Below are 25,024 nucleotides of genomic sequence, written 5' to 3' on the forward strand. Positions count from 1 at the left end.
AGGGCGTACAAAGTATTATGAATTTAGGAGGTGTTATAAAAATTAATGATAATAAGAAAAAATAGGTTTTTTTTATTTTTTACAGTTAAGCATTCATTTTTCTTTTATACTGAAATATCTGAGTACCCATAAAATTGTACAAAATATATCATTAAATATGAAATTATGTAAATAATTTAAATAATGTGTTACATGATCACATGTATAAATATTACTGTAGGATTGAATATTATTGATAAACGAATAATGATAATTGATGATCTCAAATCATGACTGTAGGTATTGTACCTATGGGTAGTAGGTATCAAGTACCATAGTACTTTGACTTGATTTTATATTTTGACGAATATTATCGATGAAACATAATTACAAAGATTCGAATTTCATATCATTGAAAAGTACTAAAATACGCATCATAATATAATTTAAAACACCATAAAATATGCCCTGGAGATATAAGTAAAAAAAAAAGAAATGTTAATCAAAATTTAATTTTATTTATTATCTTTTATTGAAAGTATATTTAATTTTTTTAATTATTACCTATAATATAATCTTATGAATTAATACATTTATAAAAAAAACTCAAACGACCTTCTGTTAATAATTTAAAAAAATTGTGATATAAAACAAAAATGTGAGAATTTTTCTTATTATACATAAATGAATACTATTTTTCAGTCAATATAAATAATATTTATAGTAAATTCTAAATAAATTATATTATTATTATATCATTATATTATTTTGTGTATTGGCCAATAGTAACATCATAACTTCAAAAATTATACTATAACTCTAAAATACTTAAAATATGTAAAATATATAAAAATTAAATTTCATTTTTGGAGTCCCTGGTGCATAAAATAAATATATATCTCACTTTGTTATTTTTATCTGTATTATATAACAATTAGCAAAAGCTATAAAATCTAAACCCTTAATAATATTAATTATTAATGAATATTATTACAATTTTATACAAATATATAATAAATACGTATATATTATGTTATTATAAAAGATCGGATTTAATACACATTGCAACTTTTTACTAATACCAGTTAAATCAAATCTGATAAAATGTGTATACGAATAGGGTTAGTAACAGTCTTCCTAATAATATAATTTTTTGCAATTTTCGACGATTTTGCAATTATTGCAATTATTACAATTTTTGTTTACTTCACGTGATAAAGTATACAAATTATTATTACTAAGTAATTTTATAATAAAAATATAATTACAATATAATTTTTACATGTAGTGAAATGTAGTTTAACATTTTTCTAATTATATTTATCTGAGTTATCCACAAAACTTATAAGTTTAGAAGAATCAAATAGCCAATTACTTAAAAGTTATAGTATTATAGATATAATTAGTAATATTTAGTGAAATTGAAAGTATTTTGACAAATATTCCCAGTCCCAATAAAAAAATAGCTTAAGATAAATTAAAATGTCTTAGGAAAAAATTAAAGATATACAACTATTAAAACTTACTCTGAGGTTATGATAGGAAATCAAAATGTTAATTTAGATATAATATCAAATTTTTTAAATTATTTTAAATACGCACCGATAACAAATGTAGACGTTGAATATACTTTTTCATTATATAAACATAAGTAACAGACGATACAATTTTCAAGAACACAATTTAGAGATGTATATAATTCTAAATTTTAATTCGGAAAAATTATATATTTTGTAAATATTATATTAATGTTTATAATATTATTTAAGTAAGTAATTAATGATTATATATTTGATATGATTTTAATTTATTTTTCACTGCAATTTTGATAAATTTTCGTTGCAATTTTGGCATCTTTTTAGTGCAATTTTAAGATATTTTTAACGCAATTATATTCAATCTTTAGTTAAATTAAATTTTACCTACTTCTTATAAAAAATCAAGTTTAGGTGAATTCGGATAATTTTTTAAGCCAACCTTACTTATCATAGTAATTTTATATACATAATACCTACTCAGAAATGCTGAATATAATTTGGTTGAAAAGTTTGCAAAACTTAAAGCAAGGTAAAATTACTTTGTTTAATCTAAGTGAGTTATATACATAATGTTCAAATGTTGGAATATTATATCTGTGTTATAAAATTATAAAAACATTATTATTTATTATTATTATTTTGTTTTATAAAATATAAAATGTAAATGTAATATTTGCCATGAATGTTTATGTTAATATAACATGTATAACTCATAGTTATATGTAATTTATGAATACAAACATATAATTTTTATTTATAGTTTTGTAAAAAAAAGTAATTTTTCTATAATTTAACCAAGATAATGAAATGCAGGGACTAAAATTATGTGTTGTGGTTCTATTCTCAATATACAGGTATATAGTGGTATTTGTTTTTAATTTTATATTTTTTATTAAATTATTTTACATATTTTTAAAATTCCAAGATGTATCATCAGCAAAATATAGAATAATAACTATTTTAACTGTGTTTCTCATTACTATTAACGTTTGAAAGAGTAGTATGACAAAATCCTTAAGTGTGCAGTACGAAAAAGTATATATTTTAGTCTCTGATTAAATGTCAATTTTGAAATAACACTAAAACAAAATAAATATGACTATAATAATTATAATAATAATAAAAATTATAAAAAGTAGGTACCTTAATTATTCAATACTAAGCATATTTAATGAATGACGTAAATCATATGCTAAATATATGAAGTTAATTTTATTACAAAAAAATTGGGGGAGTGGAGGGGGCGTCAAATGTTGTTGCCCTAGGATGTTATTGGCAGTTAGAACGGTATTGTATATTATATTATTTACTTTTATTTATTTATTTATGCATTTATATATACTAATCATGGTTTAAGGAATATTTTAAACAGTGATAGCTCTCCCACTAGCGGGTTGTATGCGACGAATTTGATGTTAAATCGCTCATTTACGCCATTGACATCGCGTCAACAAATTTGTACTTGTATTATTTTTGACTGTTCACTAACATCATTCGTGTACCTATTGAACACGGAATCGAATGGTTTAGACGATAACAATATGGTCTTATTAAAAAAGAAAAAAAAAACGTACATTTTGAGTTCATAAGTATAGTCTGTAAACAACAGTTTACTTACACGAAATTAAAAAAAACTCACTAGCTTACTATAAAAATACATATTACAATATTTAATAGTTAAAAGATTATTATACAGTGCATACAATTAAAATAAACAGTTTATAGGAAGATAATAAATCGACTGGAGATTACCTTAAGTCAAAAATACAAAATTAGATTCACAGAAAAATATTTAAACATTTATATTAACATATTAGGCTGGATAGCAATCTGGTTGTATTGGTTTTTAGGTTTTCTTTTTCGTGTTACAATGTTTAATATTTTTTTCATCAAAACTGATTCGGCAAATTCCTACAAAATATAAAATGCATAGTATTAATAAAATCGTTGAAACTGTAATCATAATATTCACCGTAAAGTACTAAATATTTACCTCGATACTGATGGCCAAATAAAGGTTTAAAATAGGAAAAGCAAGTAGTGTAAGGAGAAAAGTTCTCTGCTCATTATCTTCGGACGAATTATTTAGGTTGACTATGTCGAATATGTCCGTGAACACGGGGATTTTATTCGTTTGTAACATCAGCGTGAACAACGTTAACACAAATATCACTATCGTGAAAGAGACTAGAAACAAAAATAACCACATTTAAATTGAATCGAAGTAACAAAACATGCATAGGTAGGTACTCAATCCATTTTCAAAATAAAATAATCTTACAATTTCTGTAAAATGGTTTTCGATGTGGGTATCCCTTATTCAATACAAACGCCAATATAATATACTGATATGAACTGGTAAGAAACAAAGTAGTATTTTCCCAACATGTAATTACATCATCATCAGACCATGCAGGAGCTGCAGGCGTATACCTAAATTATAAAAAAAAAACCGGTAACATACTGGTGACGATTGAAATCAATTAAGATTGGGGTGGTGTTTATTTGAATACATTAGAAAATGATAGCAAATCATTGCATCCGAAAAACAACTGTAATTTAAGGTCAGTATATAATGTAATATATATATATATGTATAAATAAATTAGTACCAAACAATATGATATCGGAGTATGACTTATAAAATTAAATACATTACACCCACAAAAATGTATTCATTTGACATTTTTTTTCGAAAATATAAGTAAAATTATACACGTGTATTTAAAAAAAAATATTTACCCAATGAGTTGTTCTAAAAATTAATTTAATATTCTATAAAAATAAACATAAATTGATACATTTTCAAAAAAAATTAGGAAATTTTGTTACATATTTTAATTCTTTAAATATTATACTAATAGTGATACTAACATATATGTATATATAAATTATGTCTTTAAACATCAATTTTGAGTGCATATTCATAGAGCATTACACAATAAAAATTAAAATTTAGCATTGATCTTACCAAATCTGTGCTTCGAGGTAGAACAAAGACCCTTGTTGGATTAAAGCACAAACAAACAGTTGTAAAAATAATGGAATTAAATTTTTCAGTGTTAATATTTTGGACAGAGGTCGGTGAGGATACACTTTGTCGGTGGGTTCGATATCACCCATTACAATGGCCAAAGATGTAGTTAAGATAAAATCAAAGTATAAAAATTGGAAATTTCCCAACATAATGCCTCTCTGAAAAAAAAAAAATAGTAAATCTATTAGATTATTACCGAACAGTTTTTGTAAACAAAATGAAGCAAATTACACTCACACTATACAATAAAACTAACGTGATAAATTGTATTAAACTATAGCATGTCATGTATTTAAATATTCCAAAACTAGTAACCAGAGCACATCGTCCTTCCCGAATCACTTTTGTTACACATGAGATATTTGTTATTTGAGAAGTAAACGGAGCTGCGATGGATGCTTCAGCTTGGGAAAGTGATATTCCTACGTGGGCAACTTTCAACGCCTAAAAAACCAAATATTATGATCTCCTCCAAGTTTGTTCCATTTCATAATATTTAATATAATAATATAATAATAATATTTATATTATATTTATATTAATATAAGACCTACACCAGCATCGTTTGCTCCGTCTCCGCACATAGCTGTCACGTATCCCATATTTTGAAAATGTTCCACGAGTTTTACCTTTTGTTCAGGTAACATTCGACCGAATACAAGACCTTTAGAGACAACGTGAGGCAACCAATTTGGGAAATCTGACTCTAAGACTGACCACGACCTCCCATCAATTGCATAAAACACTTTATCGTTTTCCATCTGTGTATTAATAAACATAACACTGATTCTTAAATGAAAATATAAATAAATAAACGAAAAAATAAAAATATTTCGAGCATTTACATCCAAGTTATGCACGCCTAATGCAGGTTCGATTTTTATTTCTGCTTGGTTTAATTCAGTACTGGGTGTTGCTGTTACAACTGCAACTTTGACGTTAGATGGAATCATAGAACATTCTTTGGCTACACTTAGCCCCGTGTATAAATTATCTCCTGCAAATAAAAAGAAAAAAAGTATTCATTAATATTCTTCTTTGATCCATTGGTGTGTTAATCAATGATTGATCAGTAAGATGATTACAATTAAAACACTGAACACGCACAACTAACACTTTTTTTTATTAGTTTTGAATACATACAAAACGTCACTATTTAATCCAAAAAACTCACCTGTAACCATAACACATTTTATATTCGCAGTTCTCAATTGTTGGATTACTTGGGAAGACTGCGATTTAAGTTTATTTTGCATAACAAGAAATCCAAGAAAAACCAAATCACATTGTACCTGTATAACACATTTCCTACAATTATTTCGGTTAAAAAATAAACGTCAAAAAAAATAAGATTTTATGCAAATTAACCATTTCTAATTTAAGGTGGTACAACGATTTCCAGTTAACCTTTTTCGGTAAATTTTTGTACGCCAAAGCTAAAACTCGATATCCTAATGAGCCAAATTCTTCCAAAACAGAAAAAATATTTGACGGGACTGAAAGGAAAAAAAAAACCATAAAATAAAAGAAGTGTAAACGATTTTTTTAGATTTTTATATTACTCGTTTCCGTCTTGCAGTTTTGAATAATTTTCTCTGGGGCTCCTTTACAGTACACTGTGTACCGTCGAGAACCAAATACTTGACCAATGACACACATACTTTGAGTATTGGAATTAAATGGATATTGATGTATAATACCAATTTCAATAGGAAGCTTTAAAAAAAAAAAAAATAAATACATATCGAATAAAAAATAATTGTGTTCACGATTGGTACTCTAATAGTTATTTTTTTTCTTACTTCATCCGGATTCAATTGCTTCGATGGTTTTACTATTGAAGGCAATAAGTTATCGAATCTTGAGCTATCTGATCCGGGTTCTTCTAGTTCCTGTGAAGTAATATATAATATCCAACATTAGGCACTCAGAGTGTACGCAAAATAATTTGTTTATCGAACCAAACTTATAGCTCCTATACCCCCCCCCCCCCCCCAATCGAAGAAGCAATTATTACACTCCATAGTGTACCTTACCCATTTGGTAGCATTAAACATGCTTAAATCCAGTGGATCTCCTGCTAGCGTCCCTTGGATGTGTGTTAACGAGTGACAAGTTGCCATCGTAGCAATGATTGGAGATCTGATGTCTAGTTGAGATATGTCTTTCACTAAATGATTAGAAATATTTGTAATAGGTAGGAGACCGTCATAAGGCAATAGGCCGAAAAAGTGCAACCCATCTTCGGTCAGTGTACCAGTCTAAAATATGATATAGATGCTTTCAAAATACTACATTGATAAAATATATTTTATCGGGTAAAATTTAACGCGGATTAAATTTTGTTTCCTAAAATTTATTTCCTCGCTTAATATTCATATATACTTATTAGTATGTCATAAAAATAAAAAAATAAAATTGTTTTTGTAGAAACAATTATGATACGGCTATTTGAGTATATAAATATCAAAATCAATGCGCTGTTCATTCTATTAGTAATACTCGTAATTTAAATAAACCTACCTTATCAAAACAAACGAGTTTTATTTTACCAGCGACATTAATGCGTGACTGGCACGTGCAATATATTTTAAGGCGTTTCAAACGTTTCATAGAATGTACAATACCAATTGTCATCGCAGCTGGCAAAGCGGGAGGTACTACCACGGTGTAAATATCCAAACTTCGTATTATAATGTACTCCACGGTAGCCTGTAATAGAAATGTCCAAAATGAAAAACATATAACGCATTTGTATAATAATTATTTCAGTTGGAATAAGTTATTCAAAATTACGAGAATCGGATATTAAAGTGCTTTTAAATTAGTGAAAAGTTATTTTGTATATTAAACATTATACTATACAAATGGGACGAAATTTAAAAAATGTTATAAACTACACTTACTTCTCGTATAACATATAAGTATACACAGTAAATCATTCCAATAGTAGCAACAATAAACATGATTATAACAAATTTTATCGAATCCAAGTAAAATTCGAAGTCCATATCCTTGGGGAACATTATTGATCGTATCAAATTCCCTTTTGCCGTGGAACTTCCAGTCCTAACCACAAGGGCCAATACCTATAAGTTATAAATATTTGAATAACTACTTTCATATTTTGTTTCGGCAGAAATAGAAAATTCTTCAAAAACAATAGTTTATCATTTCCATACTTGGGCACCGGCGTAAAACCTTGATTGCAAAATTCTGGTACCACAATACAGTGTGTGATGCTTATGCGAAGAGCTACTGTAAAAAAATTCTTCAATTGACGAAGGAGGACTTTTTGTAATCGGATCACTTTCTCCTAAACAAATATTTAATAAAGGAACGTTATTGTACAGCCCGTAGCAAATCTAAATTTATGATTACGAAAATCAAACATATCTCTTATTTATATTATTAACTAAAATATATGTTCCACTAAACGGTAATAATGTTGAATAGGTATTGTTTGTAAATTTAAAATTTTACTGTTATAGTTAGTTCCATAATATTGATTAGATTATATTTATACAACAATTATCCATTATATAGAAATACTCATTAAATTATTTTACAATTAATACAAACCTGTTAAAAGACTTTCGTCCACAATACAACTACCAGATAGCAACAAAGCATCACAGGCAATATTGCCACCTCCAGGTGGTATAACTATTACGTCGCCAGGTACTAAATATTGAGCTTTTACTTTTACATTTTCTATAGAAATAAAATAAAAAATGAATGCATTATTATAAGTGATCAATTATTTTATAGAATACATGTATTGATTATTATGTTATAATGCTTGTAAAAATAATTATTAATATTTATTAGGGAAATTGTAACAAAAAGTTTACAAATGCACAAATAATGTATATTTTTAAATATGAAAATTCTTATAAAATCTTTAATTAAACCATCAAATGCGACCAAAACACCATAGAAAATTGAATATATGCCATTGGATCAGGTGAATAGCCCTGGGGGAGGGGCTGTTACAGGTGTAATAACACTCCCCCCCCCCCTTTAACCGTGTTATACTGAAGTCTTATAAAGGTAAAAATTCATCATTAACTGTAATTAAAACATATTTATCATTATCACGAAAAATATACATAATAATAATGTACTTAAAGCAGGGATTCGGCTTCTCGTTACACTGTTTTGTCTAATAAACCTAAGTGGTGGTTTTGTGTCTTATCATGCATGATATAAAATAGGTACATATGACAAAAATGTTCATTTGAAATTTTAATAAAATATTTAAATACTTTCTTATACAATAGTATATTACACATGTAGTATATTACACTAGTACATTACACATGAATAGATATTCATGTGCAATGTATTAATGTGTTTTTATGCTTGTACAATAAAGTATTGGTAAAGTAATTATTTTGTTGTGTATAATTTTGAATAATACCCCTCCTAACACCCCCTCCCCCATCTGAAATACCTAGCCACGCGTCTGCATGGGATTTAAGTTGAAATAAATAAAATTGATACAAATACTGATTAAGAATAATAACATATATAAAATAAAACTAATTTCGAATATTATTTGAATAGATTATATTTATATTACATTATAAATCATCAGCATGATACTACAGAGCAAGTACATTTTAGTTGAATTTCTTAAAATATATATTCTGTACATCTATAGGTATAAAGTATATCAGAAAAATATAAAACAATACAAAATACAAAAAACATTCGTTATAACCTAATAAAAAATTTAGATTTGGTAAAATGATTATACAACTTACCACTGTTTCTTCTTAATACAGTGTAAATGTCATTATTATAAGTATCCACAGTATCTTTCAGTGATCGACTTTGCTGAAAAAATCCATTTAATAGACATTTAGTATTATTTTACGTTTATTAATCATGTTATTGTTACTATGAATAATGTACATCGTAGATGAACAACCCAAACTGCACAGACATTGAGTACATCCGTTTTCATTCACATTTTACTGTTTGGATAACTAATTGTGACTAGTATATGTAAATTGTTTACGGTAAGTGAGATAAATTAAAAAGTGGAAAACAAATTTCTAAATCAACCATCTGTACAAATATAAGAATACTCGTTGTAATTGAATATAAATGCAATTAAGAAGCTATGTATATAAAAAAAATCTAAGTTAAAATATGACCAGACACATTCGGTACACTTTGAAGCATAAGATTATTTACTTTTGAAAACATTACCCATGTACCCTGTGAAACTTTTGTTTACAGAAATCTTAGCGGTTTATTTAGCGGCTTATCACAGTATTAAGAACCAATGGTTTTTTTTATCCATCCTGATTATTGTTCTAGAGAAAGACGACAGCATGTAACTTGCGTCCTATACGTGGTAGACGCCACCAAGGATTTCGTCAGGGGGTTGCATCATACACAGTATATACGCTAATTTCTAAATAATTAATAATTAATGCTTAAATTATTTAAGTTAAATACTTTTTCAAAAGTATGATAGTACAAAATTATTTTCGGTTTTATTAACGGTTACAAATTAGTGCAGGTTATTAGAAAATCCGATAATGATAATAATAGAGACTATTCTACATTTTTAAATTTTATTCTTTTTTTTTTTTTTTAATCATGAAGGTGCAAATGCACTCACTTGTACTCTTTTGCAGCGCCTATGTATACAACTTATGTATATGTATCACAATTTGGGTAGCTCAAATCGACAAAATAAATAAATTTACGATTCAAACCTGTTTCAATTGATACAATGAAGTTCCAATAGAAAATGCCGAACTGATTAATACACATAATCCATAGTACTCATAATCATCAAAACACCACAGGCATATGCTAAATATTTGGAACACATAAAAAGGATTCAACACTTCAGCAAAAAATAACTTCCAATAAGAATGTACTTCCACTATTATTTCATTCTTGCCGAATAATTCTAATCTAAGAAATAAAAAAAAAAGTATCAATAATTAAACAATTTGTTATAATGGACCTCATTGGATTTACAAGTTTAGTGGATTTTTTGATCCAAAAAAACATATTAAAAATAATCTAACTGTAACCCTACTGCAGGTTAATAATTAAAAACAATTAATTAAACATATAGATTTTGTATAATGTACATTTATATATTTATCATCTAACGAAAATGTTCATTCGACATAATTTATAAGTGGCTTTGTAAAATGGTTTAAACGATTTTCGGTTTGTACGTAAGTGATTTTAAACTATTCCCCTTACTCAATACAAATATATATGTCATATATATATGTCAGGGTCTCACGGATAAAGTAAATTTATTTCAGTTGTAGTCGACGTTATCCAATTGTGAACATTACCCTTAATACACATAACGTCATACATACGTTATACATATATAAAGTATATAAACACATAACACGTTTACCTGTGAATATTACTTATGCAAATCGTTATAAGGTTATCTGGTTATGTAAGCATTCGTTTGGCCTCCATTCAAGTTTAATACTTATGATATCCTGGTATTGTTATGGGCTAACAAATGTATTCAAATCGCATATTGTTAAGGTAATTTATTAATATTTTAATTGCTCCGAAAATTGTTCCAAACACATCAATATTTTACGTTAAAATTAATTTAATTATTTGGTTAAAAACTTTACTAGTTTTTCTTTTAAATGAATCCGAATAGAAATGCAGGTCAATGAATGTTCGGTTTGACCGTTTAATATTTAACGGTTAATGGCTGTAAACGGTATTGCTTATTTCAATAATACAATATATATATATATTATCTATATAATTTTTTTCATGATGAAAAAATTAGTAATTATATTTAAGACACTATTGTATATTTTAATACACAAAATATGATCGTCGAATAGTCAGAAGATCGTTAACTATTATTTAAAAAAAAATAACGATTAATCTATCTTATATGTACATACTGGTTTTCGTATTCTTCAGTCGTTAAACCATGACACTTTTCCAACAATTTTGAAAGCGTAGTCGTCCCATTATCTAAACCTTGTAGAAATTTGAATGCATTTTCTTTTTCATCCCATATATATTTCAGTAATTGATGTTTAAAATATCGTATAGTTTTTTTTTTCTCCATTACAGTCTTTAATTATTGATGTCTTTACGTCGTACATAATATCGTTATTATTGGCATCCTACAAAAAAATTAAAAATTAACAAATAAAAGTCGTCGATAGAAAAATATTGAAACAAAATTGAAGTGATATCATCACAGTTTTTAAAACATTATGACTCTTAATAGTTATTAATATAAAATTCACGGTTTGTTGTTTAAAATACAGTAGGTAGAAATAAAATTATTAAATAAATCAGGTAATACATTCTATTGTTTTAGAGAAAAATTAAAACATTTTGAAGGGCTATAATTTGCACACTTAGACCAAATCTATAACAACTCAAAAAGTAGATATTTTTAGTTAATTATATAATTTGTGACTACAAACGAAGTTGTATGAACCAACTAAACAGTTTTAAATCTATCTTGAGTATCCTCAAAAATATAGCATAAAATATTTTTTGTTAAATAACTGATTCGTGATCACTACAAAAAAAAAAAACGTTGCAATTTCAGTTGCAAACAAAATTGTTTTTTGAGTTATTACAGTTTTTATTTAAGTGTGCGAAATTTAATGCAATTATGTAAATAATATAAATAATAATTGTTATTAATTTTGAAACTCATATAGAAAAACGTGTTTTTTTCGTTTTTAAATTAGATAATATATTTTTTAAATATGCATTTTTATAGTTAATAGAATTAAACCCACTTTATCCAGGACGAATACTCAGATTAAGTATTTTTTTAAAAAATTGTTTAGATAGTTTTTATTATTTATACTGCAATTATACAAAAAAAAAAAAAAATCAGAGAATAAAATAAAATGTTATCATTATGAATGAAACTATACTTGAACATTTAAGAATTATATAATAACTTTAGTTTTAAAGCTCGTTAACTATATTTAAGATAAAAGTATTATTTTACTTCAGTTTGACCCTTCTTCGACTTACATTTCAGCGTGCAATGGACAGCCTCAACTTTATTGTGATGATTTCATTTCAAAATAAATTGATTTTTCACTCAAATTTATATTGACAAGTTATATTTAATAAGCCACAAAAAATCATAACCATCATTCAAATTAAAAAAAGCAACTTAAAAAGTTAATATATTTGAATATAAATGAATTTAGTCAGTTTTATTTTACGTTAATTTAAAAATAACATTACGTACATAAATTATATCCAAAGGGTACATTAAAATAATTAATCGGTGATTTCTTAACTTTCTTGTTAATTTAGTAACTATGGTATAACTGTGGACTGTTATATAACTTGAAAATCACAACTCAACATTTTTATTAATATTATTTTAGTATCATGTATCTTATATCTAATATTTATTATATTTTTCTTTTTTTACTGCAATATTCTAATATTCAATAATTTATTATGAGGTAAAACACAGGTGAAAGTTGCAGTATAAAGTATGAGTTTTTTATATTTTAGGTATATATCAAATCAGACAAATCATACAAATACAGGAACAAATTGTATCTCGTATATTGAAATCGGAATGAATTCCTTCCAAGGAAATAATGAACTAAGTTCGTCTGTACATATCACCTAAATATGATTGGCGATATTGTGTTATGTATATAATACATATATAACGGCAAGTAATTATTAAATGAATAATATGTTGAAATACGTTGAATAATATAATGTATGGTTATTCGTGTTGTTATAGGTACACTCACCATCTTTTTTTTTTTTTTTTTTTCGTGAAGAACACGTCTCTTTTATGCCGTCCATTAAACTCTCAGTGAGTAGACTCAAGTAGCTCATTTAGACATTCCACGAGTGTCTTTAAAGAAACCCCGACGAGTGGTGGGTAAAAAGAACGAAAAAGGGTGGCGGCGACGGCGGCGAAGGAAAACCGGATATTATACTAACCGACTAACCGACCGGTTATTCATTGAAGAATATACATAGTAATCATTATAATAATATGTAAACAAAAGATTTGAACACAGTGTAATATTTCCTCGGCAGAGCTGTTCGGATTTCTCATAACTTTATGAATAACAAATGCATACACGTGTATGGTGTACATAATATTATGAATTATTCCCGTGTCGTCTGCCGCAGATGTCAATCGACCACATACATACAAATGGACAAGCATAATAAACGAAAAACTCCATAGGTACCTATATACTTACACGATAATAACAACACCAGTTTAACATAAACCGAACGATTAAATATTCCTTCGATGCGTGTTCGTGCAAGGAGTATTATTGTAATTCGGTGAACAATTTCGAAATTGATAAGTTTTAAAAATTGTATCGATCCGGACTTTCAAATCGTTGTCAATAAGTTATTCATAAGAATGAATTCGATGAAGAACATATTATAAATTAAATGCGTACATTAAATATTAATTAAAACATCAATCGTTGCAATGTGTTCCTATACGTAAACACGTTTTGATTGCTATATCCATTTGTGGTTGACTATTAAATTCTATAGAATTGATAATTGTAATAGTGATGTTAATAAAATAAATTACTATTTATAATACTAAATTCTTCTGTAAGTGAAATGAGTCGAAGCAAACAATATTATTAATTTCACTATAATTTAGAGTTAAACGATTACTAGAAGCTATAAAAAAAAATATTATTGTACTTATTAAGGACCGTATTCTTCACGATAATGACAATGTTAATAATGTACGATGTTAAATTATAATTATTTTAATATAAGCTTTTGTGAGATTGAAATTAAAAAATAAGTGCTCACCGTTCATTAAAATATTTTTCTCAAACATGCTTAAAGCATATTCTGTCATATTACGTTATACATAAAGTATAAAATATTTCATAAAGACATACAACTCAATTTTCGATAACTATTTTCCCCCGTATTCCTTATCGTCCGAGTGAATTTTATCGTGTACGATGAGAATTATTGCAATAAATAGTTAGTAGTTAGAGTTCAAATAAACAAGTAAAATTGTACTTGAAGTATTATACTTACAGTAACGAGAATATCGTCTGCCGTCGATAGTGGACTAGGAGTCATGAGTAGACGTAATTTTAGTTTTACTGACCAATGAATGGCCAAGTATGGTACACCGAGCAAGCATACCGCAATTATATGAAATATTATTTTTTTCGTACGACTATAACTATAGCCGCTCTTGATGTCAATGTAATCTACATCTGAAATGGTAATTGGTTGAGATGTTGGACTGTCGTCTATTGATGTATAATTTCTACGGGAACAAAAACCTATGTATAAACATAAAACAAAATGTTAAAACATTATTAATGGGAAAAATTGAAAATTGTACTCGACAAAGATAAATATTTGCTATCAGATTGTTTTTATTTTTTGTATTAGTTATTTCTTTGATCGAAATAGAAAAATATTTCAACGTTGAACTGGACAGGAAACGAAAAAAATAATTTAGCAATTAATGACTCGATTATTTTTTCGCTCCCCTTGAGATTCGCTGTAATGAGAATTTACCCGACACAAAGCGTAAGAAACCCCAGTCTGTACGCAATGATATATTCTTGTTGTTTTCATTTGCCCATACCAAGATTTAATACATTTTTAATTTTTACATAAGTTCCGCGTAATATCGAATAATTATTGCGTTTGTATGCATGAATCGCATTAGATATTTCTCGATTAAATAAATATACCTCCAATATGAAAAATAATACCAATAGTAAAAGTAACAAGCGAGAAAAAATATTGCACTACCGTATTGTTCTAATTGTATATCATTCTGATGGATACTATCCATTGTACAACATTAATATGTTCAACTCATAATAAAATAATAAAACTCACCAGGGATTTGATCAGTTTCAGTCAATCTTTTCATTCCATTTAATCTAGATATACTCCGATAAGTTATTAATGGATTACAAATAGTATATTTATGAATATATTATAATTGGTTTTTTTTCATTTTGAACTCGAGAATTTATACGAACATATTTGATATATATATTGGGTATACTCGGGACAGAATTGCTCTAAAAGTTATGCATATTTTATGTAGCCTCGAAATCAGTTGAAAGCAAACATAGCCATACAGTCGTACAAGCAAAACCATGTATATGTATAGTATATATAAGGTATATGCGCAGTGTCCCACGAGGATTTACTAATTATTTGAATATCGTCTATGTTAGTAGAAATACTCGTAATCGATTTCGTGTTTTTATTTACTAAGAAAAAAAAAGATCAAAATCATAATTTTCAGATCGCAGTAAAACACATCATCAGATATAACTTGTATATATTTATCATCTCATGAGCGATTGGTAAATCTTCATGGGACATTGTGTACAAAATACATAACTGTTAAGAACTATAATCAACTATATGCTAACGATGACATTTTAAATAACTATTTTCGAAAAATGGTTAAATGACACAGGATTTGTCAAATTATTCGTGAATTTCTCAGATGTACACGAATTCTCAAACTGTACGTAAAAAATATTAAAAACACCGTTTCGTGTGACGCAATTTTATGCGTGTATGTCTATACACGTATCACTTATTATATGGTCGTAGTCTGACTGCAATAGTAGGGTAGACAAGTAAACAATAATACATGGTCGAGGGAAAATTTAAATAATTTATTTACAGATGTAGACAGATAACTGTATATGCGCATTTAAAATATATAAAGTCATTCGTTACACATGATTTAAATAATATTTATAATAATATTGTAATATTATGTTTGCAATCATAACAAAATAATGTCAATTTCGTTTAGTTTTATGTTTACAAAATGTATTTCAGTGTCTCACGTTACAACTGAGTATAAATACAAATAAACAGAAAAATAGATACTAAAAAACATAATTTTATATTTATATACGAGTATACTCAGTTCTGCATAATATCGTCGTTGACGACGTATTATAGTTGGATTTTTTTCTTTTTAACGTTTTGTTTACGAAAAATGATATTTTTATATTGATCGATCAAGACCAACACAGAGGCTTTTTGTTATTCACCGAATGACCACATTTCAAAAATTGAATTAAATCACGCGTGGACGATTATTTTTTTCTTCACATAATACATCGATTATCTGATTACGCAATGTATATACACGTGTACCGTGTATATTGTATACTAAACATATAATAGATTATACGTGTGTGTATGTGCGTGAACAGTTAATACTAACTATAGTTATATTGGGTACATTATTATTTAAATATTACATATTGACACGGCAATAATATATTATTTGTTTGTTACACTTATGCAATGAATGGTTATATCGGAATTACCGAGTTGTTATGAAATAATTCTAAGTTGTAACACTTGAAAATATCGAAGATTTTTATGAATATAATCCAACGAATTTTTTCAAAGAATGGAAAACCAAGAATTATTATCTAGTAGTTATTAATTATTAATACATGTTATAGTTACTAATCGCAGTAAACACGCTTACTCGTATGATTTATTTATTGTATTTCATTATAGACATAAATAGAAAACATAAGATTAAATAAACTAAAACGGTATTGGTATTTAAAATTAAAAAAATGAACAGGACATCTTATTTGTAATATGATTGATTTAGTTGTTTTTTCGTACAAAAACAATTAATTTTGTATTTTTAATAGGTAAGTCTTAAACGAAATGTAAAATGGACTACCATAGTCCGCCCACAATTAAGTGCACCCCAGCAGTAAAGTAATGTTTTGTCTTGTCTCGTTCGAATTACCATTAGTCCGTATATATTGAACCGTTTTCGTAGTGTTCGGAGCGGTGAAACAATGAATATTGTCAATTAAAAATACTATGTTTATAAGGCTCACAAAATTACATTTAATCAAATAATAAACGAGTAATAAACATTTACTCACACATTGGCTTGGAACTATAAATAAGTAAACGATGCAAGAAATGTTTTGATAGGATATACAAACACGACATTTTTCAAATCCATAAGTATATTTAGACACCGAGACTTCCGCAATTATCGAATATCAACTTGGCAGTTTCATTATTTTTAAATTTGAAATACAGCGTACAAAATATGTCAAAGATTGATAATAGAGCAAATCCTAAATCAAAATTATTTGGCTTCTATAGTTACTAAATATTTACATGGTACCAATATAATATTAGTATTATTTAATCAACAAATCATCTTATTTACTTGAACACTTTTTACCATTAACGTCTTGAATACTATATAGTATCCGTTAAAGCTTACATATAATGTAAACGCTAGTATGCATTTTATATACATCGATATTATTAAGAATATTCATTATGAAAAAAGCAAATAGGATGAAGAAGATAAGATCCTAAGAAGTCATTTTTCTCGTTTTTCATTCTCACCCGTCACATTTGCTGTGCAGAATTAACGATTATCGTTACAGGACTTCATAATATAGACCCTCGCATCCGTAATTTACATTTTTCAAAAGTTACACACCATCACCCACAACTATTTAAAAATATTCACGAGCTTATCATTTTAATAATTCGCCTTATATCACAATGATATAAATACCCGGAAATCAACTTTTAGACGAAACGAGACTATTATGATAACGAAACTTACTATTGTACAACTTTAACATCGTACATTTATTCATAAATTTATTTAATACCTAACACAAATATGAATAATGAAGAATCAAGTTGGTAAAATTTAAAAAATATTTGTTTTTTGTTTTTTAGTTTTATCCTTCAAAAATGTTAGGATACAGTGAGTTTAGGTTGGCTTACAAATACGCATCTGACTATTCATGTTGATTTTTCAAAATTTTCTGAAAAAAAAACTTTAAAATCGGTAGATAATCATAAACGACTTATTTGTTTTTATTTTCAACAATAAAAACAGATGAATTTTCAGCCTTACGATTTTTATTCATTCAACACGTTAATAGATTTTGACATTTTCTTTTGCGAAAAGGCTGAAAAAAATTTCACAGAGGATGGGCATTGCTATGAATTCGTGGCGAAATTCATTTATATCGACTCAATTATTTGCCCCAGACTACTTTATTTACCTCGATCCCACTACACAATAACGTACAAACCGATCGAAGTACAACCAATAAAATGCTACTTGTTAGTATACCGCCAATGTTCATACACATACGCACTCATATACGCTAACCGATATAATTATATATATATATAATAATATTTGAATGTTAAAAGTAGTTCTCCTCCAAAACACGTTTTTTCATACAAGCTCGCAAATTCACATTGTGTTACAGTCGTGCTGGTTCGAGGTGAAATAAAATGTTTTGTGCAAATAACGATGGAATTTATATTAACCAAACGAAGCATATTCGCGAAGCTCTTTGTTTATCATCTGACGATCAATATCAGTGAATAAAATGTACAGTAAACGAGTCAAAATAACGAGTCAAAATTTTCAGTTTTTAGAAAATTATTTAATACGAATTTTATATATTTTAATCGTTTTATACGGATTATAATTATTAATTTTCTCGTGTAAAATAAATTACTAGTATAATAAATTTCTCAATTATTTTAAAATTTGTAAGCTATTTCGGTATATATTTTGTAAACAGATTAACATTAAATGTGTATACTTATAATTGTTAGCGCAATCAAAAAAGAAATAAAAGCAAAATCGAATATTTTTTTATATTTCAAGGGCCATTCTCAAGTTTTATAACGGAATCATCTAGTATTCCGCGACGTAATAATGTATTGCAGATAGAAAATTTACAATTATTGTTGGTATAAATCCAAATGTTAAATCCTCTAATTTTTAATTCTTATGTATGTAATATTTTATCAAGCTAGTTCAATGAAAACGATAAACTTTTTTTTACTTAGAGTAGACACGCAATTACTGAATAAACATAGTGGTACGAAAATATAATTATAAATTTGACATGAGTTACAGTTTATAAGACACATCATAAATAATTTATTACAATTATTGTGTTCATCGAAATAAACTATTTATATTAATCACTAACGTTTGATGATTTATAACCCAAATTGTCAGTGTTCATACTTTGTTCGACCGAAGTCATATCGCGTATGGCTACATCATATTCTGACGACATATAATCTACAACATTATGAGTAATATTATAAAATCACAACACCATTTGACAAATAAAAGAATTGAGATTAAAAAAAAATATATATTAAATTAGCACATTTTTTTAGGCCACTAATGCAAACAAGTTGCAATAAATGAGTGGACTTTGATTTATTCAGTACACATTTTAAGACCAAACGTCCGTGAACAATTATGTGTAAAGAGAGTAATATTAAAATAATTAATTGTTCGATTATTAATTAGTAAAAAAAAAAAACACTAATTCAATTAGTTTTATCTACTTCACATTCTAATAATTGTATAATATTGGTATCATTTAATTTTAATATAATCTACTTCACATTTTTATGGAATTTGATTCTGATGATATTTATTGAAAGATTGCCATGCAGTATTTAGTCATAATATTTCGATAGTTTAAATTTTACAATGTCAGTGGTCAAGGTTTGATATAACCAATAGATGATTCGTGTTAAATATTTAACGGCGACATTATATTAATACAATTTATTTATTTTATTATAAAGTAATGATCACTTTATCGATTTTTTTTTAGTTCCTATGAAATATTGCTTTTATATTTATAATTTACCAATAAGAGTCGACTCGGTCGAAGTTTGAGCTTAAGGAAGTAATGTTGAGAAAAATATTTTCTCAAAGAAAAACAATTTTAATGGAAATATCCAGAGATATTTAAACTAAATTATTCCTGTGATATAAATGCAAAAAGGTAAGTTTTAAAATTTAATTCTGAAAATAATTACATGTAATTAAAATTTTACAACAATAAATAATGTACAATTAGTGTACATGAAAAATGTACAAATTAATTTATAATATGTTATAGCTGAAAATAAATAACGTTAACATTAAATAAAGATTAATAAATAGTTAAATTGCTAATATGGTAGTTAATTGATTAAGTTATTTATTAAATGATTTACTGTATTGCTGCAACACACTTATCCGAACTAACGTAAGTTGTTTACTGTTTATTGATTTATAATATTTCTTGCACTTACAATTAATAATTATAATAATACCTGTACAAAGTATTTTTATTTTCATCTTAAGCTTTATAAGACTTATTTTTACAACACAAGCTCAAGTGGTTAATTATAATAATTGCTGTCCTTAAAAATTATCGTGAAAACACATGAATGGTATATCGTGTAATCCCACATCGCTCATTTAATTTAAGCCACATCACATATGTTAACCACTTGAAGATATTAGCAGCAGCCAACGTCAAGTTTCTCACTATGATTAGTAGTCATGTACACATCGCAGTGTATTGAACTAATTAAATAACCTAGTACATAACATTAACAGTTGTATATTATTCACCGATATGACAGTTCGAACGATAAAAAAAATGATCAAATAATATAAGTGTAAACAATTAAGTCTTAAAATTGTACCATCTGCGTTTTTTCTCTCGCAGAGTATTTTTTCTATTACAGGAATTGTCTTTAAATTTATTAACTTGTAATCAATAATCGAATAATATATATTTAAAAAATGTAAGTAAATATATTAAAGCATAAGAAAATACATGTAGTAAAAAAATCTTACCGACTATTCGCAACTTTTAACCGTATCGTTTCGAGAATCTTCAAAATAGTTTTTTAAATCCTGCCCGTATGCAAGTTTTTTTGCGCAGAAATATAATATATAAATTGTTTGGAACACGACATCAACAACGAAATCGCGTAAAACGATATATCGGTGTCATATTTTAAAAACTACAGGTGTATAATATATACATGTACATAACTCCGAGCCTACAACAGTATGCAGAACATTTATATTTATATATGGTCTAACAAAATTTTAAAAATATAATTTTTATTTTAAATTTTATTTGATGGAAATGTTCTGCTATACGGACATATATCTACTGTATTTTTAACATCTGAAACATTCTAGCAAATAAATGTCGTCTTCAATAACTCCGTTTCGAACGAAAACCGACGAATAACCTACGTTTGAATAGGTGAAATTTGGAGCGCTTGAAATGCATTCAAAGTAACAATCTAACCGCCAGACGACGACGACTAATGAACGTAATTACATTTATGAACTACAGTTATTGGTACGTAGACAGACTGTGCACGGTCGAATTGACGATTTCAATAAGCGAATTAAACGATCTTCATTCGTAAACACTTATACACTGTGTATTAAATAAATATACAATACACCCTCCAGTGCAATCAAACATTTTACATTGAACGTTTCCATGGTGAACTCGTGTAGTGTAATAAGTGACCTACAGAACGGGAATAATCAAGTGAAAAATCTTCGGTTAACGAATTCATTGATAAAATATTATAACAACTGAACAAAACCGTACGATTAAATTGCTATTTCAATGGTACACGTTATATGGCACTTTACGATTTTATATGATGACCTGTACGATTACGTGTTTTTTCGGGAAAATTTCAAAAACTATAATTATGTAGGTGCTACGGTGTGTGCATAAATTATTTCTTACAAAATAATTAATCGCTTTAATCTATCTCCGATACGAGACTAATTAACGCGGTTGAAACCGCGACCATTACGGTAGAATGAAAAAAAAAAACCGTCCGGAGTGGTACATGTTCCTGATAATAGTGTTTTTTTTTTTTTTGTTTTAATATATATTTTTTAAACTAGAAATCTACATGATGAACCAATGCATTTGATAAACGATTCTGAGAAATGTTCGATGTAATGTACGTATAAGTATTAAATATATTTAATCTAATATAATATGTAATATTGTAACTCGAACTACCGATGTTGTAAATCATGTACAAATATGCATAATAAATTTCTAAAAGTCAACTGAAATCCCATGTTTTGCAAACCAAAACACTATACTTATTTTATTTGGTAACATCTGGAGAAAAATCACGAAATGTGTCGTCGCAATCTCAGTGAAAGTTATCTGTTTTCTCATGCCTAGAACTTTAATAATAATATCCGACGAGAACAGATCTACAGTTGATTTTTGAACACTAGTTATGGAAAACGGCTTAATATTTTATAGAAATACGTTCAAGCCGTGAAATAGAAATGTACGCAGTTTAAAAACCAAACGAATGCGGTCGAACGATTTTTTTTTAATATTATCATTCCTCTTAGTGTTTTTTTTTTCTTTTTTTTATCTCGGCGTTTTCTTATGAAAAGTTACATGGCCGTCGTTTTAGTTTTTCTTTCGGGTGTGCGAGATTTTAGGCAGGTCAATTTAACATTTGACCAGGACGTTAAAAAGAATTTTTTTTTTTTGTTACATAAATGTCTGTAAATATTAACTCCTTCTCTATTATAATAATCCTAATTGAATCGCACTTTTCAAACACCAGTTCAACGTATTAAAAGCTTATAACCAATTATATTTATATATCTATAGCAACCGACTGAAGCCATTTCGCTACTATTTGGAGAAAAAAATTCAAACGTGGTGCAAAAGGGATTTACTTTAATTCCAAAACTGAACACTACTATTCGTATAAAACATCGCATTATTATTTTAACGTTTTAACTATAGGATATCCACGGGTGCTAATGTATGCGAATGCGTTTACAATAACGGCGCATAGGAACATTGGAGGACCAATTATTAACACTGTTAAGTTAGCAGCCCTGTCTGTCCCTCCCCCCCCAAATTAAAACCGTGGAGTGTTATTAAAACGAAAAACGACTTTTGAAAAAACCGTTTGACGACCCTGCCGTCTCGTCGCCGTATTAAAATGTTGGCGTGGACCTAAAAAGGCCGACTGCTGCAGACGGACGGTTTGATGGTAGTAAATGCATACGATTTCGACGGACGCGATACGCTTACTTTTCGGAAACTAAAAAGCTATGAACCGTTCCCGAGATGATCACCAGTCATTCGATATTAAACGTAAACACATACGCCGTTGCACATCCCGTCGTAACGTTCAACGAAATATTTATACACTTGATTAATAATGCCGTTTCGATGTCTGTCGCTCATGAAAACATGATATTAAGAATATTCGAACGGCATTCGCGGAGCAGCCATCAAATCGACCGTTTAACATATCCTCCGAGGTATGATAACAATATTAATAATAATTATCATCATCATTATTATTATTATTCTTATTATGTATGTGATAATATTAATTAATTCATCGGTCCGAATCATTATGTTCCTCGGTTCCGCGGGATAACTGATAAACCAACAGATAATGAAGTCTACAGAGGTCCGGACGATAACGTTTGAATTTCGGAACGTTATTGCGTTTATTACCAATATATCGAATACGATTAATATAATAACGCAACCAAGGCTCACGAATCTTGCGCGATACGAAAATAAAAGCGTGAAATATTAATAAAATATTATCTCATCCGTTGGAGTCTCTTATATCCTATGACGCATTTTAAGAACGGGTTCGCAAAACGTGATGGTACGTGACATAATATTTTCCATATAGCAGTGGCGTAGCCGGTAACATATTTTAGGGGGGGGAGAGGTTTAAATTATCAATTTGTTCCCACACAAGTACCGAATTTTTTTATTTTAATAAGTCGATTGTGCATAACGTGTATTGTTGTTGAAACTGTGATAATTGTTTAACGTCGACATGATACTTAATGTCTTAAAAAAAAGTGTTAATGCACGTTTCACAAAATAAAAAGAGACGTTTCGGGAGGATCGCAACCCATCATCCCCTCCCCCCGGTTACGTCGCTGCAGGTTGGTATCAAGGGCGTATTTGAGAGGGTGGCGAAAGGGCATCGCCCCCCCCCCCCATGGCTCGTATTTTTGTTGAATATAATATATTGATTAACTTCAAAAATGTAATGTATAAATAATTAAGAACATAAATGTACTAGTCCATCATTATTATAATACGTTATCATTACAACAGAAACACCGAGCGGTAGGTGATTTTTAAGTTTGTATTGAAGAAAAATTAGTTTCGCCCCCACCCACCACCACCATATGGCCTCAACCCAAATACGCCCTTGGTTGGTATAACACAGTATTGTAGTGCGCGCGCGCGCGTTCGACGCGAACCCTGCTCACCGAAACACAAGACCATGGTTGACGTCCGACGTTGGTGGCGAAGAACGGGCGGGCTCTGCTCGCGGGTTAACCGGTTCGGGGCGTCAGACTGGGCTGTTCGCGGACTCGGCGGCGCGCTTCCGGTGCTTATCAGCACGGTTGTCCGACGGTACTGGCAAACGGCGTTCGAGCAGGTCGTCGTGGTCGTCGTCATCCGACGTACGGCCGGCTGACCTCGTGCGCGGCGGCGGCGGCGCGGCGGCAGCAACGCGTCGTCATCGTCGTCGCGAACGGTCG

The 25,024-nt window shown here is 28.3% G+C and overlaps 1 protein-coding gene across 1 annotated transcript; it reads right to left on the reverse strand.

Annotated features, from left to right (window-relative positions):
• Positions 1-3,092: 3,092 nt before the first annotated feature.
• Positions 3,093-25,018, reverse strand: LOC112688662 (probable cation-transporting ATPase 13A3). Its single transcript, XM_025561970.1, is given in 22 exon segments — positions 3,093-3,428; positions 3,511-3,704; positions 3,799-3,950; positions 4,489-4,712; positions 4,792-4,998; positions 5,109-5,315; positions 5,400-5,551; positions 5,729-5,846; positions 5,923-6,050; positions 6,117-6,270; positions 6,357-6,446; positions 6,591-6,815; positions 7,078-7,266; positions 7,461-7,643; positions 7,737-7,870; positions 8,137-8,268; positions 9,324-9,396; positions 10,290-10,494; positions 11,481-11,641; positions 11,643-11,708; positions 14,620-14,873; positions 24,749-25,018. Coding segments are annotated over 22 exon segments (3,552 nt in total). The 5' UTR covers positions 24,942-25,018; the 3' UTR covers positions 3,093-3,317.
• Between the last annotated feature and the right edge of the window lie 6 nt (positions 25,019-25,024).

The sequence above is a fragment of the Sipha flava genome, unplaced genomic scaffold (genome assembly GCF_003268045.1).
Source record: "Sipha flava isolate LNK unplaced genomic scaffold, YSA_version1 3_pilon_pilon, whole genome shotgun sequence".
NCBI classification, from domain to species: domain Eukaryota; kingdom Metazoa; phylum Arthropoda; class Insecta; order Hemiptera; family Aphididae; genus Sipha; species Sipha flava.